Source organism: Ziziphus jujuba, chromosome 1 (genome assembly GCF_031755915.1).
Source record: "Ziziphus jujuba cultivar Dongzao chromosome 1, ASM3175591v1".
In the NCBI taxonomy this organism is placed as follows: domain Eukaryota; kingdom Viridiplantae; phylum Streptophyta; class Magnoliopsida; order Rosales; family Rhamnaceae; genus Ziziphus; species Ziziphus jujuba.
In genome coordinates this window covers 7,278,899-7,289,753 of record NC_083379.1, presented here as the reverse complement: position 1 = coordinate 7,289,753, position 10,855 = coordinate 7,278,899, and the positions used below count along the sequence as shown (strand labels likewise).

Sequence of the window (10,855 nt, the reverse complement as noted above, 5' to 3'; positions counted from 1 at the left end):
GAGATTTGAATCAGACAAGATAGATTTGAATGGGGCAGATGGAACACGATAGAATAGTATATTTTTATGTTTGATGAATTCTGAATTCGAATCCATTAAAAATAATAATGGATTGATCTATTTTATAATTATTTTTTTTAAAATAAAAAATAAAAAATTATATTTATATTTAATAAAATATTATATTTAATTAAAATTATAAATTTATAAATTTATAAATTTAAATATAAAATTTGGAACTAATTTGGTAATGGATTTGGTTTAAATCATAAACTAAATTTTATTGAAAAGAAAAAAAATTAAATTTATTTAATTAATAGATACTAATATAATTATGTATTAAGAATTAAGTTACAACTATTCTTAATTTTAAATTTTACTATAATTTTTTATATTAATTCATTTTAATTTTTAACTTTTGTAGTTTTTTTGATAATAATAATAATAATATTCTTATTATTATTGTTTTCACTGGAGCTTTATTTTGACTTTACTTTTATTTGATTTGTCTAGATATATATCTTATATTTAACTAAAATAAATACATCTCCAATATAATATTGAAGTATCTTCAATAAAATATCTATTAATTCTGTCCATCTCAAAAAATATATATTTCTCTCACAACTTCTTAGTATATGAGCATAAGATGCTTGCCACTAGACTAACCTCCTAAAACTTATACTTTTATGTTCATAACATATCCCCTCCCCCGAGACACTCTTGGCTCCGCCCCTTATCCGCTTTTTAATTTTTATTTATTTTTTAATACTTCTCTCTTTTTTTTTTTTTTTTTTTTTGTCTTTTTTTGTTTTTTGGGGTCTGTATAAAATGGCTATAAATGCTGAAAGAGTAATAGTATAATTTTCAATGGCTATAAATGCTGAAAGAGTAATAGTATAATTTTCAAGGAAGCAAACATCGAAATTTTCCTACAATTAGCTATACGTATCTAAACCATGGCTACTTTAGCCCTGCTTTTGCTCTTTTATCTTTTTCATCTTCAACTGGATGTTCATGCATTGCCCTCTTCATCTGATTATGGTAAGTATTTACATCTCTCTAATATTTGGGACCTTTTCTTAGTTTCCTATATTTATTTCAAAATTCGGTCAATTAATCAAAAAATAAAATAAAATCGAGGGCATTTGTAATACATAGCTGTTTCGATGAAAAATATTGTATGGTCGAAACACAGTTTTAATTGATTCAATCTAGCATAGTCTATCCGTATACTTTATTTAATTTAAATATTTATATAATTGTTTTATATAATTTGCAGATTTTAGTTACATGAAATCTGTCTACAGTGCCAGTGATCTACCATTAAAAGAAGAGTATGACTATATAATAGTGGGAGGTGGCACAGCAGGTTGTCCTTTGGCTGCAACTTTATCAGCAAACTACTCGATTCTTGTCCTTGAAAGGGGCAGTGTTCCTGCTTCATACCCACTGGTGTTGAAGTCAAGCGGGTTATTAACTAACCTCTTGCAGGAAGACGACGGTGAAACACCTGCTCAGAGGTTTACTTCAGAAGACGGTGTTGCAAATGTTAGAGGAAGAGTCCTTGGTGGCAGCAGCATGCTCAATGGAGGATTCTTCTCCAGAGCCGATGACCAATTCTATAATGAATCTGGCATTGATTGGGACATGGATGCGGTGGAGGAGGCATATCAATGGGTGGAAGACACTATTGTTTACCAGCCGAATCTATCAGCTTGGCAATCTATTTTTAGAGACGCTTTGCTTGAAGCAAGAGTTGGTCCTGACAATGGATTCAGTCTGCAACATTTAGTGGGAACCAAAACTTCTGGTTCAATCTTCGATAATGAGGGAAGGAGACATGGAGCTGTGGAGCTTCTTAACAGAGGCGAACTGAAGAACCTGAAAGTTGCGGTTGAGGCCTATGCGGAGAGAATCATCTTCTCTTCCAAAACATCAGGTGACCAACACATTTAACAACATCTCTCTATGTATAATTTATATGGAGCATTAGAGTTTTATCACTCTAGTAATAATAAGATGTTGATGACAGTAGAAATGACTTGCAAGCACCAAAAATATTCAAAATTTATTTAACAAATGATATATAAAGATGTCATTGGTTGACATATTTATATAAACTAAATATAGATAAATACACTTATAAATAATAAAGTGGATTAAAAAATTAAATAAATTAAATATTACCATTTGATTAACAAATTTGATAAATATTTTGATAAGTCTAATATTCTTGTATATTTATATATTGTTTTTCACATTGATACCGTGCACTATAGGTGTGACTGCAATTGGAGTCGTATACAGTGATTCGAAAGGTAGGACTCATGAGGCATTCATAAGAGATGAAGGAGAGGTGATATTGAGTGCAGGAGCAATTGGGAGTCCTCAGCTTCTTCTACTTAGTGGAGTTGGTCCAGTAGCTCATCTTTCATCACATACAATTCCTGTAGTCAGCCAAAATCCTGATGTGGGAAATTATATGTTTGATAATCCTCGTAATAACATCAATATTGTAGTCCCATTTGCATTAGATCCATCAGTTCTACAGGTTGTAGGAATTACCAATGATTTCAATTACATAGAGGCACTCTCTTACAATACCTCATTTACTTTTCCTCAACCTTTTAGCTTTTATTCAAATGGAATCACTCCTTTAGAATTGAGTGTGGCAACTATTGTTGAGAAGTTCTCTGGACCTCTGTCGAGTGGCTCCCTCCGACTGGTTTCATCGACCGATGTGAAAGTTAGCCCAACCGTCCGATTCAACTACTTTGAAGAACCAGAGGACCTTGTTCGTTGCGTAAGAGGAATGAGGACGGTCGGTGATATGTTGAAGACCGACTCCATGGCAAGACTTAAGTTCGAAGATTTAGAAGGTGCTGAAGGTTTCAGGTTTTTAGGACCTTCTTTGCCAAGTAACCAATCAGATGATGTATCAATGGAGGCGTTTTGCCGAAGCACGGTGACGACCATCTGGCATTACCATGGTGGATGTGTGGTTGGAAAAGTGGTGGATGGTGATTTGAGGGTGGTGGGTACAAATTCACTTCGAGTGGTAGATGGATCCATATTCAATACATCACCCGGAACCAACCCTCAGGCCACCCTCATGATGATAGGCCGGTAAATATTAATCTTACTCACCAATATTATTATTTTTTTTTTTAATTTTACTTTCAAAAATAAATTATATTTTTTATTCTTATTTTTGAACTTTTTTAATAAAATACTTTATTATTAATTTGGTTTTGTCATTTGGTTAACTTTGGGCAGGTATGTTGGCCTTAGAATGTTGCAGAAAAGAGAGGAAGCGAAACAGATTATTTACTATCAAAGAAAATAGTAAATTACAAAAATAAATTTGCTAAACGTCCATTTTATTGGACGAGTATGGTCAATAAATCATTGTGGTCGGAGTGCAATTATGCATAATGTTTTGTAGAACTTACTTTTTTTTTTTTTTTTTGGATAAAATTTGTAGAACTTATTTGTGTTGGTTTACTGATAGCAATCCTTTTTATTTTATATCTAAGAAGGGGATTTATACTTTTATTTACTTATTCTATGGAAATATCTCTTGACTATATATTAATAATACAATAAAATTTTAAAGCATTTTTCTCTCTCGCTGAAAACTGTAAAAATATCATCTTTTTTATTTATTTATTTTTATTTTTATTTATTATTTTTTTTTTTTTTTGTCCTTGAATGAACATGATGAAGTAAAACACTTAAAAATAATGGTAAATTATACAAACTCCCCTTCTACTTTTAAGATTTTTCATATGCACTTTTTCTAAAAAATTGCACATGCTTCTCCTCTAAATGCATGTTTATTTCACATATTCCAATTTATTTGGTCAAACTTTGAAAATTACGGTTATCACATTTTTTTTTTTTTTTGTTTATAATGATAAAAATGACCTCAATGAAAATTGTAAAAATAGTAAAAGTAAAAAAATTATTCCATATGATAATAAGTTATTTATAAATAAATTTATTTGTCAAAAAGATTAAAATAAACTGTAAAATGCCACCAAAACATTATTTAAATTTATTTATTTGTATATGCTAATTTAAGGGCATATTATTATAATCCTGTAGGTCTCGCTCTTTGTGTTAAAGGGGTGAGGAAGATTGGTGATATATTGAAGACCAAAACCATGGAACAGTTTTTTAAGTGTCAACAAATATTGGAGAAAAGCTATATTGTATTAATTAAGCAGACCGGAATAAATACAGAGGGTTTACAACTAATGTAAAAGAGACAAAAGCAAGAGGACTAACTAAGCTAAATAAATGTGATACTTATCAGTAGTTACAACAGATAAAAGGATACAAGTTAATTATAATTACATAACAGAACAGCTTTTTACACTACACTATCAAGTTTAAAGGTTAATAATGGAGAAGGTTTTATGTTTTAGGAAGCTCCATATCCAATGAACCCGGAAGATGATAAATCTGTGGAAGCTTTTTGTAGAAGCACACTGGAAACCATTTCACATTATCATGGTGGATGCTTGGTTGGGGAGGTTGTGGATGGTGATTTGCGGGTGATGGGGATTAATGCTCTTCGTGTTGTAGACGGATCCACCTTCAACAGGTCAGCAGGACTGACCTTCAAACTATGGTTATGATGCTAGGAAGGTAAATATTTTTTTAGACCTTTTTATGCTTAATTGTGTCTGTGTTAGTAAATATTGTTGGTTTCTAACAATATATAATCCTTTGTTGTGAACTTTGGGTAGGGCACAGGTAGGTTGGACTTAAATGGCGCAGGAAAGAAGAGGAGCTGTTTTATATGGCAAAAACGTTTCGTTTTCATACATATTAAAAGTAAAAAGAAAGTTGATAGATAAGAGTGTAACTGTGTATTTAATATTATCTTGAAATTACTGAGGATGGTGACAAAGTATAATGATAATGTTATCATAATGAATTGTGGCTGATAATTTTTACATTAGCCGTACGCAATTGACTAAAGAGTCTCATCATGTAACAGAAAAAACAAACTTGATTTGCCCTATCCGGAATTATTAATGTGAATGTATGACTTTATGAGAAATTAGACCTTTCAGCTGGTTAGCCCTTTCAACTGTCGGCAGTACCTGCATGTTTCCCCAATAAATACGGCCCATCTCATGAAAATTAAAAAGTGGGTCCGTGGGATGGTACCGGGCATACACTACCATGGCACTGTATGGGTCCAATACGGGCCCATGGCACCAAAGACGTAAATGATCTATTAATTAAAATGTATATTCAATTGTTAATTCCATGGTTTTAACATAAGTATTTTCTTTTTCAATTTATTATCATTTATGTCGTTATATGTTTATTTTGCTTAAATAATATTTAAATATATTATTAAATTTATATTTGATTAATAATTAAATTTAAAATTTTATTATCAAATAGAATTTATAAAGATTTACTATTTATTATCATTGATAATCATATCAAATTTTAATTGAAAAGATTTAATTATATTATTTTTATATTAAAAATTTTAAAAATAAACTATTTAATTGAAACTACTTAAACTATAATTTGACATGTAAACCTTATTATTGATCATTTACTACTAGTAGTGACAAATAATATAATATTTAACATCTAAACTCCAAGCCAAATCGATAAATATAAGCATAAGTTCCATCTTTATTTGTTCAATTTTGTTTTCATTATGTCATTTTTTTTTTTTTGGAAAATAAAAATTTAAGGGTTTGGTTCATTGAATAAAGGATTTGACAACGCTTTTTGACAAATTATTCTAATCATTAAATGAGGCTGATCTAACAATTCAAAATTATTTTATTTTAAATTAAATATAATTTCTAATAACTAACTTTTTGATTAAAAATGAATATTTATTCGCCATTGATATAAAAAATAAGATGATTTGTACAGCAACCTTATCTTATTTCTGTATGTAAAATTTTATTTTGTATCTTCGGCGTCTCCACTTCTTGTGCGGCCCTATATTTGGGTCGGTGACTTGGCCGCGGGCTTAGAGTCTATGCCTTAAACGGCCCATTTTCTAAACGATGTGGATTATTGCTAGTGCGTTGCATACGCTTGTGCATGTCGTAATCAGTTTTGACTCGCCGGATAATGTTCTTGTGCCGCACATTCTTTACCATTTTAAAAATATGAATAAAAAATGCCTTTCTGAATTAAAAAATAAAAAATAAAACAGCAATTCGATCATTCAAATTTGATTTCGTTTTGTCTTCAAGGGAATCAATAATCTTAGCTTTTCTATAGACAATAATCATGAGTTTAATAATTTCCATTTTAGCCCATATAGAAAAATTTAAAAAGAATGACTTTGTGTCTGAAAAAATAAAGAATTAAAATTATTTAAATGCTAGTTTATGAGTTACTATATTATATGACCTTAGAAGTGTGTTGGAAGGTAATGTCGAAATTGGACTAAAGAAAAACCAATTCAAATCAAACGGCAGCTAGAGGATTTGAAGCCAAAAGAGTAATTAAATATCTTTAGCGAGAAAAGAGTTTAAGACAATAAAAGCAAGAGAATAGTGATGCTATATATACTAAATATTAATTAAATTAATAAGTGATACATATTAAAATATATTTAATTAATATTTTGATAGATATAGTATTATAGATTTAATTGATGATTTATTGAAAATATATATATATATATATCATGAGGGTCAATGGTCTAGATCCAAATAACGGTTTCCATATATATGGAGTATTTTTTTTTTTTTTAATAGTTTCCATAAATATGGCGTTCAGATTTGTGCATGCTGCAACTGTTGCAACTTTAAAGAATTAACAAACCAAATATTAATTGGTGTAGTACATTTTTTTGGCAGTGAAATATTGTAGTCATCGGTCAAATCAATGAAAGATCCGCGTTTCGCTTAAGTGGGAATCCAAAATTTTGTGTTAGAAAATATGATTTAGTTCAATTTAGTTCTATTAAAAAAAGAGACAATATGTAACGTATATTTAGCCTTCTATTCTGGTTATTCATCGATCTTCTAATACTATTATATCATCCAAAGAACTAAAATATATGTATGTGTATATATATATATATATGATATATATTCATTATTATTTTTGATGTTGATAAATTCAATGGTAAATATATGGTTTCCAGGGATTACTTAGGCGCTTTTAGTTCTAACATTTTAATTACTCCTAAAAATAGGTGAATTTCCATTCTCATGACAGTACAGTATTCTTCGAAATTTTTAATAAAAATAAAAATTTTAGTTATTATAATCAGTGAAGAAAATATTGATATCGATGAAAATATCGAAAATATGAATTTACAGAAATATCGATAGAAATGTCGATATTGATGGAAATATCGATAAGGTTACGGAAACTATAAATTTTTAATTTAGAATACAAATTTTGAGATATAAAATAATTAATATAATAAAATAATATAAAAATTCAATAATTAGAATACAATAATAATAAAATATAATAAAATACTCATCCAATTAAGCATATATATTAAAATGTTATATAATATATAACAAAGAAAACCTAACAATGTTATTTATTTATTTTTAAATAAATAAAATCAAATTTATTAAAAAAATAAATTAAATTAAACACTAAAATAAAAAAAATAAATAAATAAAGAGATGTATATTAAAATACTACATATAAAAAAATATAAAAAAAAATATGTATTATCCTTTATATAATATAATATTATCATATTATTATTTTTTATTATTTTATTATAAAATATTATCATATTTTATTTATTTATTTTTTTCTTTTTCTTTCTCTTCCCTTCCCTCCCCCCCCCCCATGTGGAAATTTCTTTCTTATCCTTTCTTCTTCTTCCTTTCTTCCCTTCGTCTTCTTCCTCCCTTTCTTCTCTGCCAGATCACAACCAACCCACATCATAGCCGCCGACATCTCCCCAAAAAATCCACCGAAACCCGACGACTTCTTGCCGATTTCTCCACCGAAATTTCCACCATATCCACCTAAAAAATGAAATCCCGACCGACTCCTGCGTTTCCAGGCGAAATCCCTTGAATTCGGCGACATTTCGGTGACACCCATGATAGAAACTCTTCCCCCCTCCCCCCCCAATTCGGTGTCGAAGGTGGTCGACAACCGACAGAATCGGTGATTTTTCGCCTGTGTCGTCGACATTTGCTTCACTGATTATAGTTATCTTTTCTGTTATTTATTATGTAATTAGCCATTTGATCTATCTTCTATTTTTTGAATTGACTTTTGCACAAAATAGAAAATTTGGTGCTACCTTCCAACACCCTACAGGTATAGAGCTATATATATTCTTTATTGTCGTGTTCCAGTTGTATCAGTATTTTGTGTTCTGGAGATGAAGTTGCAAGAACAACAGAGTCAATGTTCTAGAAGGTTTTGGACATGTGTTGCATGTTGACAGAGCCTATGTTGACAAAAATCTGCTGCATTCGACTCATCCAGATCACCATTGACGATTGAGCTTGAGCTATGCTGCTCATTATGAATTGCTTCTTCAAAGGTTGGAAATTCAATGTACTTGATGAATTTGTAACCCTTGAAAATTGGCAAGATCTGAGGTCGCACTAGTGAAGCAAATGTCGACGACATCGGCAAAAAATCATCGATTCTGTCGGTTGTCGACCACCTTCGACACCAAAAAAGAGGGGGGGGGGGGAAGAGTTTCTGTCATGGATGTCGCCGGAATGTCGTCGGATTCGATGGATTTCACCTGGAAATGCAGGAATTGGTTGGGATTTTGTTTTTTGGGTGGATATGGTGGAAATTCTGATGGAGAAGTCGGCGAGAAATCGTCGGATTTCGATAGATTTTTTGGGGAGATGTAGGCCGCTATGATGTGGGTTGGTTGTGATCTGGTAGAGAAGGAGGGAGGAAGAAGACGAAGAGAAGAGAGGAAGAAGAAGAAAGGATAAGAAAAAAATTTCCACGTGGGGGGGGGGAAGGAAAGAGAAAGAAAAAAAAAATAAATAAATAAAATATGATAATATTTTATAATAAAATAATATAAAATAATAATATGATAATATTATATTATATAAAGGATAATACATATTTTTTATATGTAGTATTTTAATATACATCTTTTTATTTTTTTATTTTAGTGTTTAATTTAATTTAATTTATTTTTTTAATAAATTTAATTTTATCTATTTAAAAATAAATAAATAACATTGTTAGATTTTTTTTGTTATATATTATATAAAATTTAAATATATATGCTTAATTGGATGAGTATTTTATTATATTTTATTATTATTGTATTCTAATTATTGAATTTTTATATTATTTTATTATATTAATTATTTTATATCTTAAAATTTATATTCTAAATTAAAAATTTATAGTTTCCGTAACTTTATCGATATCGATATTTCCATCAATGTTTTTATAAATTAATATCTTTAATATTTTTATCGATATCGATATTTTTTTCATTGGTCGCCACACAAACAAATTGCTGTCGTCAAGCTTAATCAGGTTGGTTGGAAATGGCGAAACCATAAGGATTTGACTGGTTCCAGCCATTATGCTTTGCTGTGATACCATGTGAAAGCTGTTTGGTAGATAAGAAAATGCACGGACGGGCTAGAACTATAGAGAAAACAGAGAGAAGAAGAAGAAAGAAAAATAAGAAAATGAATTTTCTGCATTAATGTATTTCAGCTTGCAACAGAAGCTAGCACAGAACATGCATTTATAGCACAGAAGCTAGTACAGGACATGTATTTATAGCACTCAACCACCACGCATGCTTACTCTTTAGAGCTACAGTTATAGCAAAACTAAACACGTGACTAAGCTAACAATTGTAACTAACAGTGGTAACAAACTAAGCATGTGACTCTCTTAAGCTTTTTGTTGACTTTCATAAGCTGACGTGGAGGGTCTAACAATACACTAACAATCCCAATAGCCCGTCAGCCTACTTTGCCACAAGGTGGCATGAGTGCAACGATAGAGCCCTAACCTATTTAAACAATCTAAAGGCTTGGGCCAGAAGAAGAAAGTAGCATTGTGGAGAATCGAATAGGAGAGAGAGCCTATGAACCCAAGCGATCAGCGCGGTGAAAACTCATCCCGTTTTCCATGTAAGCCAGTTTACTTCGATTAGACCATTTAAGTTCCACGGTTTGGTGCAATACATCAATAACATTAAAAAGAAGCAAAATAAGAACAATCAACCCTCGTTTTCTTCTTGAATAGATACAGTAAAATGTTATTTACCAACTTTCTATGATTGCTAGTAAAGCGACTACTAATATGGTTTAAAAAAATAAATAAATAAAGCTTACCTTATATTAAATATAAGTTTTATAAAGGGGCATCCAACGGCTTTTCCTCAATTTAGTTAGGCTGATTTCCATGTTCCATTCCTTTTACACTTCCAGCCTGTATTCAACAACTACAGCTCATGAAAATCGTGGCCTCTTGGAGGCCATGCAAATATTTGGCGTATAATTAATAAGTGGCTTAGTTGTAGGTTCACAATAAAGGCCTTAATTGTTTGGATCCTACCTTTATTCTAAAAATAAAAAATAAAAAAATAAAAAAAATTGTGTCGATCCTATATGCAAGTGCAAATGTGCAATCCTCTTCCTAATTAACGTAAAGAGAGTTAATTAATACAGAAAATTATATTCTACTTCCAATTAAATTAGTATGGAAAAAAGTTGCTTTTTACACGGAAAAATGCTTTCTAGGTGTCCTACATTTAATATATATATATATATATATATATATGTCTGTATAGATATAAAGTGCCCTACACTAAAAAAAAAAAAAAAAAAAGAAAAAAAAAACTCTATAAATTTTAGTTTTGTCA

At 30.1% G+C, this 10,855-nt stretch overlaps 1 protein-coding gene across 3 annotated transcripts; it reads left to right on the top strand.

The window, feature by feature from the left end:
• Window positions 1–691: 691 nt before the first annotated feature.
• Window positions 692–4,972, top strand: LOC107414349 ((R)-mandelonitrile lyase 3). 3 transcript variants are annotated; one of them, XR_007239389.2, is made up of 5 exons: window positions 692–1,044; window positions 1,283–1,942; window positions 2,283–3,129; window positions 4,434–4,656; window positions 4,765–4,972. XR_007239389.2 is itself a non-coding variant. In XM_016022463.4 (4 exons), exons 1-4 carry the CDS (start codon window positions 960–962, stop codon window positions 3,347–3,349), a joined length of 1,662 nt encoding a protein of 553 aa, XP_015877949.3. In that variant the 5' UTR covers window positions 756–959; the 3' UTR covers window positions 3,350–3,621. The 3 variants fall into 3 exon arrangements, 1 of the variants encoding a protein (XP_015877949.3); XR_007239388.2 differs by having other exon boundaries at window positions 4,758–4,972; XM_016022463.4 differs by lacking the exons at window positions 4,434–4,656; window positions 4,765–4,972 and adding an exon at window positions 3,280–3,621 and having other exon boundaries at window positions 756–1,044.
• Window positions 4,973–10,855: the final 5,883 nt, after the last annotated feature.

Bases quoted from the DNA above. Each gene is read 5' to 3' on its own strand.
- LOC107414349 (XM_016022463.4), top strand. From the start codon at position 960: ATGGCTACTTTAGCCCTGCTTTTGCTCTTTTATCTTTTTCATCTTCAA. The intron at 1,045-1,282 runs GTAAGTATTTAC...TATAATTTGCAG, and splicing joins GCCCTCTTCATCTGATTATG to ATTTTAGTTACATGAAATCT. The intron at 3,130-3,279 runs GTAAATATTAAT...AACTTTGGGCAG, and splicing joins ACCCTCATGATGATAGGCCG to GTATGTTGGCCTTAGAATGT.